The sequence below is a fragment of the Enhydra lutris genome, unplaced genomic scaffold, assembly GCF_002288905.1.
Source record: "Enhydra lutris kenyoni isolate GAN:26980312 unplaced genomic scaffold, ASM228890v2 scaffoldscaffold9, whole genome shotgun sequence".
Classification (NCBI taxonomy): Eukaryota; Metazoa; Chordata; class Mammalia; order Carnivora; family Mustelidae; genus Enhydra; species Enhydra lutris.
In genome coordinates, this window is record NW_019154093.1 from 61097802 (window position 1) to 61118989 (window position 21188).

General features: G+C 38.0%; 1 protein-coding gene across 4 annotated transcripts in view; it reads left to right on the forward strand.

Moving 5' to 3' along the window:
• The window catches only part of LOC111143053 (transmembrane protein 56-like), a 110029-nt gene that overhangs the window by 67491 nt on the left and 21350 nt on the right, over positions 1–21188 (forward strand). For all 4 annotated transcript variants that reach the window (XM_022496492.1, XM_022496491.1, XM_022496494.1 and 1 more), the window contains one exon: positions 20934–21007. In XM_022496492.1, the coding sequence (XP_022352200.1) occupies positions 20934–21007 (74 nt within the window). The remainder of the gene's footprint in view (positions 1–20933; positions 21008–21188) is intronic.

The following is a 21188-nucleotide window of genomic DNA, read 5'->3' on the forward strand; positions in this document are numbered from 1 at the left end:
CAGAAATCGAAACCTACAGTCCCCAGTTTATAAAGACCAACTCCGGAGGCATTCAAGGATCACTGTGGTGATGTGTTATCTTGTTTATTAACAAAAAATAATGACTTGTGTGTTTGTGTTAGTGTTCTGTTTGGATTCATAAAATTTAAGGTAGATGACCTCGATTTTTTAAATTTTCACTTAAAACCTTTAGGATCACGTAGCTATTGATATCTGCCTGTCTTCCTAGGTGCATTTATGACTTTCTTTTCTGTTTAATTCTCGTCCAGTTACATGTACATATGTAATTACATTTAAGTAGGCTGGAGCAGTGGGGGAGTCTTGCTCAGAGACTTCCGAATTCCAAGACTGAGCTAATAGAGCATACTCACAGCAAATCTCAGGCAGTAAGGCATAGTAAGTTTTACATCAACAATTATTTTTCTACACTATATATTTGTAAATTAGCAATTTTATATCCTTTGTGTGTGGGTTAAGTTTCTCCACATTCAGTTGTTTTTCAACCTAGATATGCCAACAAGGCTCAAGTAGATACTTGGAAATAATAGACATATGTAGACTAGAATAATAGTCTTTTTTTGTTTTAGACAGAAAGAGAGAGAGTGTGTGTGCATGTGTACTTGCACACAAGAGAGAGAGAGAGCAGGGGAGGGGGCAGAGGGGGAGGGAGAGAGAGAATCTTAAGCAGGTTTCACGCTCAGCAAAGAGCCCAGCATGAGGCTCAGTCTCAGAACCCTGAAATCATGACCTGAGCTGAAATCAAGAGTCAGCTAGTTAATCAACTGAGCCACCCAAGTGTCCCTAGAATAATACAAATTTTATGTAATAGCGATGGTATGCCATTCCATGTTTTCTTCTTTTTGAAACTTAAATATAACCACTGGCTTTTTTTTTTCCTTATTTGGTATGACTAAAATCCTTACATTATTAGACATCTGTGACTATTTGGAGGGTTTTTAAAAAATTAATATAAATGTGTATTAATAGTGATCTTCCACTTTTCTTTATATTGACCCACACACAGCTGGTGAAGGAGATGTGAATTTGGCATTATTTCTGCAAGAATCAGATATATCAGAATATCTCTCTTTATCACCCATTGAAGTCATAAATTAATATAAATGTTTTCAAAAACTATGCTTGTTTTCTGCTATAAATAAGTGATTATGTATATCCAAAATGTATCCTTAATCACTTTATTTTTCTGAACCAATAGGCTATTTTTATTGGCATTTCCTACTATTTGTCTTCTTTTTAGATTTTAATAGATTATAGGTAGTTATAAAATATAGACTTTTACCTTTTACAGGTCTTAAATTTTTGGTGTACAAGCACTTTTTTCCTAAACACTTGCTTAAAAAACATGAAAGCTGACTAACAAAATACTAATTAAGTCTGAGAAGAATGTGTGGGTGTGCATGTGAGTTTAATATCATGCTTCAGTGTAGAAGTATGTTCTCTGAATATGCATCACAAATAACCATTGTGTTGTGAAAAGAATACAAGCCGATGAAAGATAACAGGTCACTTACGTGCATTTGGAAATGTGAATAGGATGAGCTGCTGTTCTCCCTCGGCCCCTGAATCCCAGGCTTGGCAAAAGGCTGGCTGTGCGTGGTTTGGTAGGCTGAGTATTTAATTATGTGGGATGAATATTGTTTTCTCTTTGGACTTTTATGTCCTTATTTAAAAAAAAAATTAAAGTGCAAAGAAATTAACTCTTGCCTTATTGATAAGAAAATCAAGTGCTGTGTTTTCTAGGAACGATTGCTTTTTTGGTGTCTTCCTATGTTCTATTGTATGAAATAAATGAATGGTATGAGGTAAATTTATCTCTTTAAAGTGAATCTCTTCAGAGGGAAACAGGAAAAAAATTAGAAAATAAATAAATGCTTATAGATGTAGTGATCCTTTGTCCTTTATGGATTTTACATTTCCTGTTTAACTATAGAAAAACTTTTGTTGTTCCATGCAGTGAATTCCCAGGTTGTCTTGTGCAATTTAAGTAAGGCTAACAAAATAACAACAACAACAACTACCACTACTACTACTATTACTACTACTGTTTTGTATAAACTTTTCTGAATTTCTTCACTTATGAGAAGTGGTATTTGGAAAGCATTTTGACTTGATAAGTATGCAACTATTTAAGTGTTTGTAGTAACTTCTTTTCCTAAAACATTTGCTTTTTTTTCTTCTTTTCTCTCTCTCTTTTTCTTTTTTAAGTTTATTTATTTAAATTGTCTCTCCCCCCGAAGTGTGGGGCTTGAACTCACAACCCTGAGATCAAGAGTCTCTTGCTCTTCTGACTGAGACAGCCAGACACCCCAAAAGAAAATGAAAACTAGAGACAAGTTATTTGTAGGTTTTAATTGTATGCTCTACTAAATGGTTGAAAAGTAAGATCCTTTTAAATTTAGGTTATTAAATAGGTTATATAATGTCTTGATCACTATTCTTGCAGCTCTCTCTAGTATATTAAGTGGAGTCTTAAAATTCTCTGGTGGAGTAATTTAGAGCTTAAGGAATCTTCTCTGGTGTCTACATAGAAAGGTAAAAACCCTACAGATTTTTCCCTAGAATTCACTTTTCCCTCCTCAGTGAGGATACTAATTATTAGGGGAAATGTGACAGGATGATTTCTTATTATAAGGGACGTGAATATAATTATGCTCTAATGTCCTATTTTTAAGGATAAGCCACTGTCTTTTGTACTCCTGATCTCTTTGGTAGCCTTCATTTTTTTCTGTTTCTTGAGGATCACCCACATTCCCCAACCAGAAAAAAGAGTATACTTGGAAAACTTTTAAATTTGGAAAGAAGAGCACCCCTAAACCTACTTTGCCCAGCTCTTCTGCATTATTCAGCTACCCTGGAATCTAATCATTAAATCATGCAGCAGCAATTTAGGAAGAAAATTTGGTTTCCAGGGCTGTCAGTGCATTTATTAAAAGGAATTAGCTGCAATGTGATACCTTGAGGGTAAGAATTTGTTTCTTGTTTAATGTTATACCCCAGTGTCTACATTTGAAAAACATTTTGCAAGCAAGTATGTATGAAGTCGTATTGAAAAATGAAAGACTTGTATATAAGACATGGAAAGCTGTAATGTACATGAGAACATGAGAATTAGAAAAATATTGGTCTTAGCTTTAGTCTAAAGAAGAATTTCCACACCAGTACCATGAAACAAATGCCATAACTCAGTAACAGTTTATCATTAACTGTGTTAAACTGTTCAAATGTTTCAAGATGACTTGAATAGTGTTGCCTGTTCTCAGTTACATATAAATAATGTATTTCCTCTTTTTCTCCCATTAGAATAGTCTTAAAGAAAAATTTAGGTAACTATCATAGCTGTTAGAGCAACATTTCAAAAGATAATAAAATTTCAAAGTTAACACTTTTGTTGACTAGGTAAGTATTAAAATAGCCACCTACTGTAGCTTACTAATCAAGATTCAGTAGTAAGGTCTGTGTGATTTCTGTTTCCCACTAAATTTACATATAATAAAACCTGTTAAATATTTAAATAAAAAAAAATTTAAAACCTGGAATAACATGTTAACCTTTTTTCTACTGAAATAAAAGATCATCAGCTTTTCTTATACTGTAATGAGCAACAGGCAGAAGTCAGTCTTAGAAATTGTTTTATTAATATTTGTATAGTTTACTTATTCAAAATCTGTATGCAACCATAGTTACACAATTAGCTTATAACTCTTACTACTAATTGAGGGATTAGTTGTGGTAAAAATGTTAAGTGGCCATTTAAAAAAATTTGTTATATACCTCTGTGCATATATGTGAAGACCTGTATACACACGTATGTATAATATATTGTGTTTGGATTTTTGGAATTTGCTTTAATATTTGCTTTTTATTATAGAATATCTGATGTGACCATTCCCCCTACTTCATGAACATAACCACGCTCCTTAAGACCTTCCTCTGTTTGGGTTTGGAGGAGCTCAAGGCTGGCTCTTCTCTCCTTACCCTGTGGTTGCTGCTTCATGGTCTTTGTGGGCACAGAACATTTCCTCACATTTGCATAGTTGAATTATCTTAGAACTGTCTCCCTTCCTCTCTCTAACCTGGCTTGGTTTTTGAACCCTGTTTCCTTTCAGTACCAGAAAAGGAAACAGTTCATATATTGGACTTATGTGTGATGATAAAATAGATGTCAGCCATGTCTACTCAAGTCAGTATTTTGTTCTTAATTACATTTTATAAAAAACAATCTTATCATAAGAGCCTCCTTATATGATATGCTGAAATAGTCAAATCCATGGACACAGACAAGGATAGTTACAAGGGGCTGGGTGCAGGGGGTAAAGTTACTGTTGAATGGGCGAGAGTTTCAGTTTGGGGATATGAAAAATTTTGGAGACTTAAACACTTAAAAGTAGTTAAATGGGTAAATTTTATGTTATGTATATTTTACCACAGTAAAAAAATTTATTTTTGTTTCAAAATTTTTTAATTTTTTAAATGTGTATGTGTGTGTGTGTGTTTGTTTTTTTGTTTTTTAACAAGCCTATCAAATTTTTTTTTGTTTTTTTGTTTTTTTGTTTTAAAGATTTTATTTATTCATTTGACAGAGAGAGATCACAAGTAGGCAGAGAGGCAGAGATGAGCAGAGAGCCCGATGCGGGGCTCGATCCCAGGACCCTGAGATCATGACCCGAGCCGAAGGCAGCGGCTTAACCCGCTGAGCCACCCAGGTGCCCCCAATTTTTTTTTTTTAACAAGCCTATCAAATGACTGCAACAAGGCTAGGAAGGAGAACTAATAATATGCTGGATGATATATTACATTTTTAAGCTGGAGCAATAGGCTAAAACAAATACATGGAACCTCACAGTGATAATGTTAGGTTTTGCATTTAGGTGTGACAGTGTGTAAGAAGGGAGGAATGACCCAGAGGTGATAAATGACCAGAACTTCAGTTGTACCAATAGCACGTCACATCTGCTTTAAAAGAAAGCTGATTTCGGGGTGCCTGGGTGGCTCAGTGGGTTAAAGCCTCTGCCTTTGGCTCAGGTCATGATCCCAGGGTCCTGGGATCGAGCCCCACATCGGGCTCTCTGCTCAGCGAGGAGCCTGCTTCCTCCTCTCTCTGACTGCCTCCCTGCCTACTTGTAATCTCTGTCTGTCAAATAAATAAATAACATCTTAAAAAAAAACCATTAAAAAAAAAAAAAAGAAAGCTGATTTCAAATTCAGACTCTATTAGGGGAGGCAGAACATCCAATTCAAACAAAAACGAGTTTTCCTGGTTAGACCACACCCAAGCTCATTATCTGGTGTCCGGGACCTGGCTTATGCCTGTGGTTGGGGAGGGGCTGCCAGTTAACAGTGGAGATTAGATTAGGAAGCTATTGTCCTGTGGCAATTGAAGGACCCAGAGAGGTCAGCCTGCAAAAGATAAATTGTAGGATGTGATAATTTTGAAATACCCTTGAGCATATGAGAGGACTGTTAAATGAAAGAAGGTAGACTCATTCAGGATTAATTCAGGTGTTTGAACTGGGAGCTCTGGGGACAGTAAAAGAGAGGTAGGTCAGACTTCTCTTTTGCGGAAGAGACATCCCCAGTAAATGAGATGATTCTAGCAATGGTGTTTTAAAATAGTTCTACCATAAGATATCTTCAATCAGATAGACTTGAAAATAGATATAGTAAGTAGAAACATTGAGTAGGAGTTTACATTAAAGTATCTTTGAAGTTTTATTCTGATATTCTGTGATTCATCTGTTTTGTTAAAATGATTTGATTTGGTTCTAATACTGGGGAGCTAGGCAGTGGGCAAGTAAGAAAGCGCTAACTTATATCACCAAGTTCTTAAGTAACCCTGGATGAAAGGGGTAAAAACAGCTGGCCTGCAAAGGAGGGCAGGTGACTCCGGTCTAATCTTGTTTAGCAGGACTTTGGCGTAAACAGAGTACTGACGTCTGTTAGGAGGAAGAGACCTTAACTCTGAAATGTTTTGAAGATGTCCCTGGCTGAGGATGATATGGTAATGTAGGGCACCTGGGCGGCTCTGTGGGTTAAGGGTCTGCCTTTGGCTCAAGTCAGGATTTCAGGGTCCTGGGATTGAATCCCACACCTGGCTCTCCACTCAGCGGGAAGTCTGCTTTTCCCCCTCACTCTCCCTCTAGGTTCTCTCTCTCTCAAATAAATAAGTAATAAAATCTTTAAAAGAAGAGATTATATGGTAATGTAAACCTGGGAGCTGTGAGGCCTGCCCTCCTTGGAGAATGTCATGTCAGCTGTACAGCTTTCTGGGGGTAGAGGACAGAGATGTTTTATAAGTTGAACTCTCACTACTGTGTAGAGAACATCATGAACCTTCATTTCTTCTGGGCCAGAGCTGCCTGTTCAACACAGGGAGGATCTGACTTGCCAACTGCCTTTGATGCCCCCACCTCTCTCTGTGTCCTCTGAATTATTTGATGGCCTCTATTCTTGGAACATTTAGTAAAGCTTAATACTAGATAAGATCATGGTTTCACATGAGTCTGATTTGACAATCCAGTCCTCTCTGTTAGCTCAGACCTTCCATTGTCTTGTAAGTAAATAATCAAAAGGCTTGAATGATTCAAGTTCAGCAAATAGTTATTAAATAGAGAATGGATTTTGTTCCCAAATCTCATTTTTAGATTGATGGTACTCTGAAAAGGGTTTCCATGGAAATGTATTAAGACTCCAGGTCAGTGTAATAACCTATGAAAAAGCACCTCATTATTGCTACTGCCGAACACAGCCACATTTTTACACCAGTGTCCGGTTGGGGATGCCTGAAACTCCTCTCCAGCCCTAGTGGTGGGATCGGGACCCCACCCGACCCCAGGTAGTTGATGGCACAGTATATAAAACCATGCTAACAGTAGCAGGTGTGTGATAATTGTAGTTTTCCTTCTCCCTTACCTTCTAAAGCCCTAACCCTAACCACTCTCAGCTGAAGAAAACAAAATTTCCCGTGGTAAGAAAATCCAGATTTTCAAAATCACTGGCTAAAAGAATTTTCTTTTAAAGCTCCGGAAAGGATTGGACAAATCCTGTTTTTGTTTTCCCTCACAGAGTTGTGTGGAGGCCAAGAAAAGTACGAGTTTTACTGTAGGCAAAGCTTCTCAAAAATAGATGGTAGAGGAGGTGGAAACCCCATACTGGCCAGAAGTGAGTTGTGAGTTTTGTCATAATTCACTAACAGTAAAGTGTCAAAATTTGTAATTCATTTGTCTAAAAATATTAGACTTAAACCTCTCATCTCTCCCTTTAATAACATCTGTCTCATTTGTAGTGTAATAGGTTATCTTGAGTGGGGGGTGGTAAAGTAATGAAGAATTACATGTAACCCAAAGCTTATCTAATGGTTACTATGTCCCCAGAAGTACATGCCACATTTAATGGTGTCACAGGCGTACTGGATTAAACAGGTGGCCAGTCGTTGATGTACAGGAGCAGAAAATAGAAAAGCGAGATGACTGAAGCCCTGTGTGGCTTTGAACTAAGGAGCTCTGGGAGGTAGGGGATGAGGATATGATAGAACCTGTGGGATTCTGTTAGGTAGCTAAGAGTTTAGCATAGGAAACTATCAAAAAATTCAAAGAGTACATCACCCACCGATAAATCAGTGATGCTGTAGGAATTTAGGAACTGGAAAGATGGGTGTGTTAATTTCTATTAATTTTTTTGTCTGAATATGGATCTTTGTAATCAAATTCGGAGTTTGTTGAAACATAATGCTTAGTAAGTATAATGTTTTCTAGGTCTGATTCTTCAGAGGTAACTACTGACAATACTTGATGTATATTCTTAGCACCATACTCTAGCCAGCTGAGCTAACCAGCCATTTTTACTTAATGTATATTCTTGTAGTGAATATCATTTGTGCATAAATTTTATTACATGTATTTATGATTTTTTTGAACTTTCCAAGAAAGCTTTTGCAATAGATGGGACTTAAACTCAGCCTCAAAAAAAAAAAAAAAATGATGTTTAGATCGGCAGCAAAAAGTGGTGGAGAGCTTCCAAGGTCAGGAGACATGAGGAAAATCACTGAGGAGAAGAGGTCAGATCTTCAGGGGAGGTAGTAAGGACTCAGGTTTTCAGGGTATGGGGTCTGTGTGTGCCTAGTAGCGGTTGTACATTTTGATGAGTAAGATGGAATCACCTGACAGAATGAACATTCCAACTCACCAGTCTTGCATTTTTTCCCACAGAATTGCTTGTAGGACATTTAGCCAAACAAACAAACAAACAAACAAAAAAACCAAAAACAAACAAAACTTGATGCAGTTGGCATATTAGGAAGGTAAAGCTGATGATGATATTTAGAAAAAATACGGCACGGGGGAGGATATGTTGTAGGAGGTTATCAGGGTGAAATACAGGTGATTATGAAGAATTTAATTTTGGTGCTTATGGTAGTGGTCATATTAATGAAGAAGAAAAATCTCAAAACTGTTTTATAATCAGTAGAGCATGGTGGCTAATTTGGATTTCAGAGAATGAAGGGAATGAAGAGGACAAAATGACCCAGAGCACTAGAGGAGTGTGATACTATGGAAGGAAATGAGAGACACAGGGTAGAAAGATAACTTGGAGATGCTCTGAGGTTTGTGGCAATAGCATGGCTGTTCTAGGGGCCCGTATGCCATAAGAAGTAGCTTTATCTTGTGGAGGCAGTGTGGTCAAGGGCAGGGTCAGGGACGGGGGGAAAAAGGAGGATCCTCTACAAGAGGCAAAGGAGAACTTCAGAAGGGTAGAAAAAGAACCACAAGTGCATATTTGGAAAACAGTGGTTAAGGCCCTGTATAACAACATTGTAATTTTAAAGATTTTATTTATTTATTTGAGAGGGAGAGAATGAGAGAGAACACAGAAGGGGGAAAGTCAGAGGGAGAAGCAGACTCCCTGCAGAGCAGGGAGTGCAATGCCAGACTCCATCCCGGGACTCCAGGATCATGACCTGAGCCGAAGGCCGTCACTTAACCAACTGAGCCACCCACACGCCCCCACTGTGCAAAATAGCTGTGAAAAATAATAGATAAGCGGAGGCCATTTGAAAAAACTAATTAGACAGGCCATTCATTTTTATTGGAGGATTAGAAAACATTGACAAGCAAAAAGAAAAAATGTCCCAGTCCCACAGCCCAGAGATAACAATTTATGTTTACTTAATTACCATTTACATTTAAGAGTGTATTTCTGCATTTTTCCTATGTGTGAATGCATAAGTCAAAAATATCATTGTGTATAACTATATATTACAAAAATGGGATCAAAACTAAAATTTAGAACTTGTTTTACATATTGAAGTATTGCATACAACAAAATAACTCTGGGGACACCTGGGTGGCTCAGTCAGTTAAGCCGCTGCTTTCGGCTCATGTCACGATCTGGGGTTCCTGGGATCAAGTCCTGCATCGGGCTCCTTGCTCGACGGGGAGCCTGCTTCTCTCTCCGCCTCTGCCTACCACTCTGCCTGCTTGTGCACTCTCTCTCTCTCTCTCTCTCTCTGACAAATAAATAAGTAAATAAAATCTTTAGAAAAAAATAACTCTGGTAATCTTGGGTCAGAAAGCAAGGAATCTATCAGAGACTAATGGGCTTGTGTCAGAAGGACACAGTAACCAACATGAAGGTTGTCCCATTGGCTAAAATGTGGCATTCTGATCATCAGTTAGAATAACTACTGTGACCATTGAAACCCATTGACTCAATGAGTTCTTCATGATATAAAAACCAAAAAACCCATAAAGAAAGCAGGGCAGTTCTTGTGTGGGGTCTCTCAAGTGGGGGCTGTTCGGTAGCAGTTGGGACTGCAGGCCCCTAAAGGCTCAACTGGGTTGAAGGGGCTCATCCCTACAGCTGGCAGCGGATGCTGGCTCTCTGCTGGGACCTCGGCAGGGCTGCTGCCTACAGCGCCCACATGCGGCCCTTCCGTGTGCCTTGGGCTTCTCAGGAAGAAGCTGCAAGGCTTCTCATGACCTCGCTTCAGAAGGACCCAGAATGTCACTTCCACTGTATTCGGTGGTCAAGTGAGCTTCCTAGGGCAGCCTAGATTCAAGGGGCGAAAATAAAAGCCCACCTCTTGATGTGAGGAGCATTGTGCACATACAGGGAGGGAAGGAATAAGTGCTGGCCGTCTTCAGAGACTGTCACTCACATCTTATTTGTCAATGTTAGAGAGCATTTATTAACTTCTTGCTATGACTTAAGAATTTGACGCTCACACCTCTATCTCCTTTCCCTCCTTTCTTTCACTGTTGCTAAAGGAGTTTTAGTTTCTGTCTCAGTTCCTCTGAAAACTTATTTCTGGTTCTGTAGCACCTCTTGATACTTTTTAAGGAGAAGGTATTAGTGTTCCTGTTCTTCCTTTTGTGTCTCTAACCCGTACTTCTCCTCTCAGTTTCTGTCACTTGGACTTTTGTCTTGCTGAGATTTTAAACTGTTTACCTTTTATTCCATAATCACATTAAGGTTTCTTTTATATCTAGTTGATCCTACACAGAGAAAGTGAGTAACATGTTTATGACGATTATATTAAAACAGTTCACTGCACAAGCATGATTTTATTTCCTGTCTAATTTTTGCTTAGAGTTTCTGATGCCCCCCCTTTTTTCTAGCAACATTTGCCTTTATCATTTAACATTTAACATTTGAGTTGTTCCATATTCTGGAGGATAGCACTGCATCTCTGTGATCGTCTTTTCTAGCCCTTGGAGCCCTCCTCCAGTCCCCACTGCAGTCTGAACAGATTGCTCTCTAGGTCTGCTGCCCAGTGTCCTGGGCTTCCTGCCATGACTTTCCTGGTGTGGGGCCACTGTTTCCTGGATCCCATGTCTGTCTTTCTTGGTTCACTCACTCATTGTGCTGCAGCATAACCTCAAATGATTTTCTAAGGAAGAGTGGGAAGGAGGTAAATTCTCCAAGTCTTTTGTAAGTTCTGAAAATGTTTTCATTCTCAGGCCATCTGGTTGGATCATTATCTATTTTGATGCATGTGGATATATAATCATATTTAACCAATTCCCTATTGTTATGTGTTTGTTCTGAGTTTCATCATTATGGATAAATCGAGTGAACGGCCTTGTATCTTTTCATATTTGTCCCATACACAATTATTTTCAAAGAATAATTCTGTAGAGTGGAAATCTTGGGCAAGCGGTATGTACATTTTGAAGTATGTTGACATGTTCTGCTAAAATTATCTTTGGAAAGGTTACCCTGTGCCTTCAGAAAGATGTATGTGCATGTGTGACTTAACTGGTTACTGGGTAGAGATTATTGTGTGCAAATGGTTCTTTTCACCAAGAGATTGGTTGGTTTTTCTTGTTTGTTCTCTTCATTTTCATTTTCTGTAGACTGGCAGTTAATAAGGCTCAGGAACTCTGAGGAGGGGAGACCAGAATTTTCTGAGCAAATTGGAAAGAAGATAGACACGTACTGTCTTTAAGTATTTGAAGGGTTGTCATGTGAAGAAGAGATTTTGGATTGCCAGGATCAGAGAAGTAGGACTGGCGGGTGGAAGTCAGAGAAGGTGCAGTGTCGTTCTGGAACTTTTGAAGAGCAATCCCAAGATAGCTCCCAAAGCAGCTTTAGGAGATGCTGCACTTCTCACTGTGGAGCTGTCCAGGATGAAGGGCAAATTGGAAGAGCTTTGATAGATGGGATTAAACAATCTGTGGGTAATAGAAGTAGGCCATCTTCAGAGGCCCTTTGAAACCTACTACATTATGATGGTAGTGAACATAAAGTTGTCATGAAAAGAGTGAAGTTTGGGTTGGGTGAAGTATGGTTGTGAGATAGAAAGTTGGTATAACCTATTCTGTAAATAAAACAGTTCACCCTTAGAAGAATTTCTTTTCCCTTTGAAATTGGATTTTTTTTCTGCAACAGTTAGAAAGTAACATTAACCACTTTTTGAGGAGTGATGTATTGACATAATTTATGTTTTATAGTGAAATGGCAATAGTGAGTCCCCATTTAGTCCTCACTAACTGTGATGGTGACGTGTCGTTCTTCTCACCTCTTCCTCATCATTTCCAGCTGGGCCTTTCGTCCTGTGAATTCACCCAGATATCAGTGAGCTGAAGACTACTACATAGACAGGAAGGGATAGGCCCTTTTAGGACTTGTCCTGAAGCTTAATTAGTTTTTCTAATTATGATATGAAAAAGTACTAGGTTCAATTTCACCTTTAACTACAATTTTTTCCCCCACTTTTGGAGTGCCTTTCTGTTTTCATCTTGGCTGCCATTACTACATACCTCATCTTATTCTCGCATCAGTTCTATCATAAAGATGGTATTACGTCCATTTGACAAATAGAGAAACTGAATCACTTGAGATCACCCGGGAGAGCTAGGGTTCAAATCCTGGCCTCCATGCCACAGGCTCATGATCATTTACTGACTGTCCTTGCCTCCTCAGACTTAATTGCTTAATTATCATAATGAATCTCCCAAATAGAATAAGGTTTTGAAAGATTCTAACAATCAGCCAGCCAAGAAATATTTATGGAAATTCTGCCATCAGCATCGGGATATAGTGGTAATAATCAAAGGGCATTCTTAGGCACTTCCATCTATCAGTTAATTCTAAGCCTGTCATTCCACTGTTCCAGAAAATGGGGAAGATGAGGATGTTGGCGGCAGCAGCCACACACTCCCAACAGCACCTCTATTAAAAAACATTCACCATATTTATAGAGATCTGGAAATGGGGTTAGAGAAATTCAGTAACAGCCACAAGGTCATGCAGTTAATAATCAGCTCCTTAGTTTGCTGGCGTACTCATTCATAACATGCTGCTGCTGCTGCTGCTGCTGCTGCTGCTGCTGCTTCTTTTTTTTAAGATTTTATTTATTAATTTGACAGAGATCACAAGTAGGCAGAGCAGCAGGCAGAGAGGCAGGGGAGGGAAGCAGGCTCCCTGCTGAGCAGAGAGCCCAGTGCGGGGCTCGATCCCAGGACCCTGAGACCATGACCTGAGCTGAAGGCAGAGGCTTAACCCACCGAGCCACCCGGGCGCCCCTCATAACCTGCTTCTAGCTGTTTTCCTTCTGATCCATAGCTGTTAGGCAGGTCTCAAATTCTCCTACCTCTTTTTTAATTGAAGTGTGGTTGACATACAGTATCCTATTAGTTTCAGGCTTATATCATCATGATTTTATATTTTTATACAATACCAAATGATCTCCATGTTAAGTCTGGTACCATCTATCACCATACAAAGTTATTACAGTATTATTGGCTCTACTCCCCTTGTTGTACATCACATCTTTATGACTTATTTTATAACCGGAAATTTGTACCTCTTCACTCCCTTCACCCATTTTGCCACCTTGCCCTGTCCCTCACCAATACCCATTTCCTCTGGCAACCATCAGTTTAGTTTGCTCTTTGTATCTGTGGGTCTGTTTCTGTTCTGTTTTGCTTGTCCATTTGTTTTGTTTTTTAGATTCCACATATAAGTGAAATCATATGGTATTCATCTTTCTCTGACTTCTTTAACTTAGCATAAAACTGTCTAGGTCCAGTCTATCCATGTTCTTACGTATGGCAAGATTTCTTTCTTTTTTATGGTGGAGTGATATTCCATTGTGTATCTGTACACCACTTCTTCTTTAGCCATTCATCTGTCGATGGACACTTAGGTTGCTTCCATATCTCGGCTGTTGTAAATAATGCTCCAGTGAACATAGGGGTGCATGATTCTCTCCGAATGGGTGTTCTTGTTTTTTGTTTTTGTCTTTGTTTTTTTTTTCAGGTAAATACCAAGAAGTGGAATTGCAGGATGATATGGTAGTTCTATTTTTAATTTTTTTGAGGAACCTCCATATTGTTTTCCACAGTGGCTGCATCAGTTTGCATTCCCACCAAGAGTGCATGAAGGTTCCCTTTTCTCCATACCCTTAAAAACACTTCCTTTTTTTTTTAATCTTTGATACTAGCCAAGCTGATGGATGTGAGGTGATATTCCCCATCTCTTTTGCTTGCCTACCCATTTTTTTTTTCTGTCTTGCTTCACTAATATAAATGTATCAAGTTTTGGAAATTAAATATCAGAACTTTTTTTTTTTTACCATAACACATTTATGATGACCTCTAATTCTTATCTACTTATCTCTTTACAAAATTAAAATCTGGATATTTTTCTCCTTTTCTTTTAGAGTGGAATACTAATATTCTCATCAGAGTGCTCACCCACTCAGAAATAGGTTTGTAGGACTCTTAGGATTTTGGTTTTGGAAGTGATTCTGTTTCACAATGAGGAGGAGGTGAGGTTCAACTCGGGAAATATGGGCTAGGCACTGCTCTAGGCTTTATGGATAGAACAGTGAATGAGACACAAAGAATGTAGATACTTGCAGGGAAAAGCATGCTGACAAGCAGACAGATCTGTTGAGACACTTGACCCCGCTGGGGATTAAGGGGTCAGGAAAATACTTCTAGAGGGATGTAGCTGGTCTGCCTTCATAATGCTGTGGGATCTGATGGGGAATTTGTAAATCTTCACTACAGTTTCAGAGAAGTAGGGAGGCAGTTCTCCGAGAGCTTAGAGATTCCTAGGTCATTTGTAAGCTAGGACAGTGGTTCTCTAACTTTAGTAAATATTGGAATCACTTAGCGGGTCTGACCCCCAGGAGTTCTGAGTCAATGAGTCTGTGATGGGGCCCGAGAATATTTATGTCTAGCAACATTCCCAAACGAAGCTGATGTTGCTAGTCTGGGGGCCACACTTTGAGAACCACTGCGTTAGAAATGAGAAAACTAACCATTTTCTTTGGGAAGAGGTGAAAGAAATTAGAAGAAAAGCCAGGATGCTGTGCCCAATTTTTTATAGACTCAAGAGAAAGTCTTTTCAAAGTGTGGCGATACAGCGTTTTGGCTAAATTTAGATGAAAGCAACATATCAAATTTATAATTTGTACTAGTAACTTTTAATATTTAAAGACTATTATAAAGTCAGATTTTATCTGCTAATAATTTGATATTTTGGTTAATAGTTCCTTTTAATTTTATACCAATTTGAAAAGAGTTAGAAGAAATAATTTTCTAAACTCTCAAAAAAGCCTTAGTATATTTCGGGGGGGGGGTTTGTATTTTTAAAGCTCACTAGAGAGAAATATTTAAAATTGTTTCTTGAAGTTTGAGAGTAAAACTATATTGCTACGATACTATTTCAATATTTTGTATGACTTTGGTGTGTCTGCTTGAAAATATTTAAGATATCACAAAAACTTTAAAAATTTCAGTATTGAGTCTCATCTTTAGAAAAATGATTTATTTGAAAGGTACAGTAAGTAATTTAGCAAGGCTTTGGCTGACCTTAGGAATGATAATTCTTTTATATAATATATAATATAAATTAATACTTTATAGCAGTTTGGTCTGTCATACCCTCTCAACATTGGATGTAGTTACCTAGAGTGCCATAGATTTAAAACAATAAAAAAAAGAAGAAGATTGTTAGAAAAAATAGACTGGAAGAAGAGCGGTCTTTAACTGAGGAAAGAAAGGCAATGTTATAAATGAGAGAATTTAACTTTAAAAATAAGAGTAAATGTTTGTTACATACACGAATTCATAATAATAGAGGATTGTGCTAATAAAAATATTTCCAAGATTTTTGTATTTCTGCTTCAAGTAAGAATCTCACTAAAGTAACTATTTTCCTTGCATTTTTTGCCTCTCCAAGAGTCATGTTCTACCTGTGCACTATTTTCAAAGCTCTTCTCCTTTGCTCTCTACTCACTGCAGAATTTAGCTATGGTAAGAGAGAAAAGCAGGACATTTCAGCTGTTTAATTTTCCTGGGATGATCTCCAACTAAACACAATTACTTATTTTTCTGACCTCTTAAATATTCTAACCACTTCCTTTGGAAATACTCACCTAAATTTCAAACAAATCACCAAAACTAAAAAATAAGTCCATGAAACATCCAGGAACTTGGAATATGAAAGTTTGTTTCCTATTATCTTGAAAGTGCTTCTTAGTGCTAGATGAGTTAGAGAGGTTTATTCTTTTTTCATTCCTCTTTCTCATCACTGGGAATGTGATTTTGATTATGTATTAAAATGAAAAAGTTTACCTGCCATTTGGGATTCATTATAATAAGATTCATCATAAAACAAAGACGGGATGGCCTGCCCATGTCCATCCTGGTTTTACCATTTTACCACTGAAAATTTCACATCCTGTGAAATCTTTTCCTATGATGCAAAAAATCATGGCACCCATGATTTGCAGTTCACAATAATGGATCGTTCATTGTCACATTACCCTGAATGATGCAACAGAAGTGTTATAATCATGAGCATTAACGGTCATCTTTGACTATCCATTGGAAATTCAGATAATGAGCAGGAGACTAGTTATGATACCAACACCAGAATGCTCCAAGCATCACCAATAAAGGTTACAGTTATTATATATGGAAATACGTATAGTATGTATTACTACATATATTAGTATATAATGATATGTTATTATAGATGGATGGAAAGACACATGGAGTAGGGAATTAGATAACCAAAATAGACACAACGTGCAGAAAAGAATTTGGGAATTGGACATTGTTAGGGATTGACTTCTATCCTGCCCCCCCAATTCATTTGTTGAGGTTCTAAGTCGTACTGCCTCTGAATGTGAATTTATTTGGAAATAGGATCAATACGGATGTTATTAGTTAAGTGAAAATGAGGTCATAGTTGAGTGTGATGGGTCCTTAATCCAATATGGCTGGTATCCTTATAAAAAGGGAAAATTTGGACACAGGTATGTACACAGGGAAAATGCCATGTGAAGATTGGAGTTGGGCTGCCAGAAGCGAAGGAACTGCAAGAAGCTAGGAGAGAGACCAGGAGCACATCCTTCCTTAGAGCCTTCCAAAGGAGCGCGGGCCTGCCGTCATCTTGATCTCGGACTTCTGGCCTCCAGAACCATAAGACAATAACTTCCTGTTGTTTAAGCCGCCCAGCTTGTGAGTCTTTGTTATGGCAGCTCTAGCAAACTGTGGGCCTGGTAGAGATGAGAATGTAAACGCATGTGCAGAGGCGGAGTCTCACAGGTCTGAATGAGACAGGCAAGTGCATCTAAATCCATCTGCACTTTTTTCATCTTCCAAAAAGACATTGTTGCTCAGTTGAAAACAGTAGGCACTGAATTAACATGGGCGTGTCACATGGATATACACATTTTATTTTTTCCCTTGATTGTTCTATGAAACTGACGAAAGTTATATTTCCTGATTCAGAGGTTGCAACTAAAACATCCTGTCAGTGAAAAGAAAAAAAAAAAAAGTAAATTTTGATAACAGATGTGTTGGCTTCTTACAACATAGAGAGCTGATTCTGTTGGATCTTACCAACAGTCTTAACTTTCTTCACTCCATTGAGTATTGCATCAAATCACAGCAACACAAAGATGTTTCCCTAGCTCTTAGGTACTTTGATTTGAAAAATGGTATTTCAAGTTGAATTTTTGATTCCTATAAAGATTATAAAGAAACCACATAAAACAAAAATTGTTGGTGTATTGTTCAAATATGGATTAGCTTTTGCTCAGTCTGTCTGTATATTTTGGCAAACAGTGCAAATGTAAACTTGGCAAATTCCATTCAGTCTGTAAACTTCTTACCAAAGAAAATGAAAAGATACTACCTGAGAAACGTCTTCCACACCTTGCATTCTTAGAACAGTGCTAAAAAGGGATGTGATTTGCTTACCTCTGACGTTGAGGGTTTTGTAAGGAAAGTTCGTTCTTCCCTTTAGTTTCCTTAAAACCTGCAAAAACAATGAGGGTTTTACTTCATGGAAATGGAGGGAGATGACCTCCATAGATGTTTGCCTACCACATAGCTACGATTGTTGCTAGCAGATGTTGACCAGCTGTAAAATTACGTGTTTAGAGTATGAGGCAAGGAGAATGTCTTTCTGGATTTTGGAAATAATTGAGGATGTGAAGGCAGAAAAGTCTTACATTAAATCAACGGGTGTTTATGTACTGTCTCTCTGAAAGGTTTGGTGATTGCCGAGGAACCTGTAAAAAACACCAGAAAAGGATGAACAGTCCGAACCTTAGTTATTTAATGTGGTGCGCAGGTTGTGACGAACACTCATGCAGTGGATAATGACTCATTTTGGGGAAATAAGACTGCTTCTGAACTCAAAAATGTTACCAGAAAAGAGTAGCCACATTAAATGGCTTTTCTTTACTAGAACTGTTAACTTGTTTGGAATCCATCCAGTATGCTTTGGAGTGTTGAAAAGGTTGGATATTTTACAAATGGGTAGTGTGTTTGATGAATTTATACATGCAGAGGATCTTGGAGACAGATAGCTGGTCTACAAAAGAAGCCTGCAGGTTCAAAGTGGGTGGGCCTTTTCAAGAGAACTGGAAACTTAATTCTTGTAACTCTGAAAAGCCTGCCATTGTTAGTAAGTAAAATCTCAAGTATTTTGTGCTCACACCTTTCTTTTCTTTTCTTTTTTTTAAAATTTTATTTATTTATTAGAGAGTGAGCATGAGCAAGGGAGGGGCAGGAGCAGAGGCAGAGGAAGAAACTGGCTCCCTATTGAGCAGGGAGCCTGATACGGGGCTTAATACGGGACTCGATCCCAGGACGTTGGGATCATGACCTGAGCTGAAAGCAGCCGCTTAACCAACTAAGCCACCCAGGTGCCCCTGCTTACACCTTTCTTAAGAAAATATTAAATTGAGGTTATCCTGTTAGACTAATATCAGTAATGTGGACTTACAAGAGCAGAGCTACAAGTCAAAGTGAATTTTCTATTGGACTGTAGTTCATTCCTGGGGGTGGGGAGGCAAAAAAACATATATATATACCCCCACCTAAAGGCTACAGGCAGTTCAGAAAAGTAGTAGTGGAAAAGGAAGCAAAGAGTAAAAATATCCTACTGTATCATGGATAAGATGTCACTGTTATTTTTTATTAGATATAGATAACTGTTCAGTCCCATTGTATTTACATTCCCCTTTTACAACGTCTCAGATGTATGTTTCTGAAAATATACAATAATATAGCCTACTAGATTTAAATATCCAGAAAAAAGGTTAAATAAAAGGGCAGAAAAGGGGCGCCTGGGTGGCTCAGTGGGTTAAGCCTCTGCCTTCGGCTCTGGTCATGAGCCCAGGGACCTGGGATCGAGCCCCGCATCGGGCTCTCTGCTCAACAGGGAGCCTGCTTCCCCCCTTCTCTCTCTCTGCCCACCTCTCTGCCTACTTGTGATCTCTCTCTCTGTCACATAAATAAATAAAATCTTAAAAAAAAAGTGAAAACAAAACAAAAAGGGCAGAAAGGAACATAAAAATATTGGGGCTCCTGGGTGGCTCAGTTGGTTAAGTGTCTGACTCTGGATCTCGACTCAGGTCATGATCTCGGGGTGGTAAGATTGTCATTCCCATCAGCTCTGCGCATTGGGTATGGAGCCTGCTTAAGATTCTCTCCCTCTCCCTCTGCCCCTCCCCTTAAAACACACACACACACATACGCACACGCTACATTTTCACACATTTTATTTGTTAAATTGTCCTATTCTTAATTACTACTAAATACCCTTGTTAACCTTACTGTTTGTTGAAATAAATGCTCTTACCATAACAGAAAACTAAATAGTACAGAACAATATATAATTTCAGATAAATACTGATTCTAGTTCTCTGTTAAAGTAATAACACCTGTGAGTAATATTTCTTCTGTGTTGTCATGTGTTTTTGGAGTGGTGTGGCTGTGTCTCTGCTGACTTTAGGTAAAGTTGATCACCGCTGTGCACAGTACTCACCTTGCCCATTGTCTTTGTTCTTTTGTCCCTCTTCCTTCCTTCCTCCTCATCACACATTTCAATTTCACTAAGGCCAGTGAATTTGAGATTATAAAAAGTTCTAGATTAGTGTTGGAAAAGCTAATTTGTATAATCAGCTCTGAATTTTCAATCCCTAAAATAATTTCCATGGAGAAGGACTGAAAACCTTCAAATAAAATGTTCATTTGTTTTTACTGCTTTATATTGTTTCCATTTTGGAAGGCAGCATGTTATAGCTTATAGGAATAGGGTTTCTGAAGTTCCATGTATATCTAATGTTTTGGGCGCAGGTACAACTATTTCTTTTTGTGTGTGATCATAATTCTGATTGAGTTGGAAGTGCTGGAATGACTGTTTACCTAGTAACAGTGTTTAAATTACCTGATATTTTTGGAATGTATACTTTTGTTTTTCTTTCTAATGTATACTTCTTTGTTTTTCAGAGTTTATTAACTCTGTTCTACTTTTCCTATTACATTCATACAGTGTACTGGGCATTGTTTCTAAATTCAGAGAGGTCCTGAGAGTGTGTGTTTTAGCTGTAGGATCTTCTGATTGACAAATACATTTTTCAGGTCAAATGTGATACATAAATTTTAGCATGTGTTGTTACTTTTGGCAAATATGCATCTGCTCACAGGCTTACAGATGTTATTTAGGATGTCAAGTACACTTTTGAGATTTTTTAAGGTGCTTTTATTAATGGATATAAAAATGAGTTTCTTTTAAGTATTTAACTGCTATAAAATTCCTCAACTTCTGAAATTCACACTACTTTGATCATCATTTCTACAGTAATTCGAGAATGTTGTCACCAGTGGCTGTTTGCAGAATTCATTAGTTCAACATGGGACAACTGTTTAAAATCTGTTTTTATGGGTGAACATAAGTGTCCAATATGCTGTCTTTTAAAAATATTTTAGAATTCTAGTGACATTTCTAAATTCTCATAAAGAAGAAAATCAGCTAGGACACTTGGTCTGTCTTGATATCAATTGTTATTTTATGCTGAGAAGTTATTGAATGTTCCTTTATATTTGGAAATGTTGATAAGCATGTCCTCCCTGACATTGTGTTTTATGTTTCTCATCCAGAGGGATGGAGTCCTGGCATACATTGGGAATTTTCGCCTGCTTGCAGAACTTTCCAGCCCTTTTGTGAATCAGCGGTAGGTGACTAATTACTTTAAACTTGTGCTGTTTCCTTTTCGTTTGGGGAAACTTTCCCGAAGATCCTAAAGGCACTAAATAAAAATGAGAATATGTGACATGAATTATTGTCACCATTGTGCAAATGAGGAAACCAAGCCTTCGAAAGGCGAGAGAAGCTTATCCAAGATCCTGAGGTAG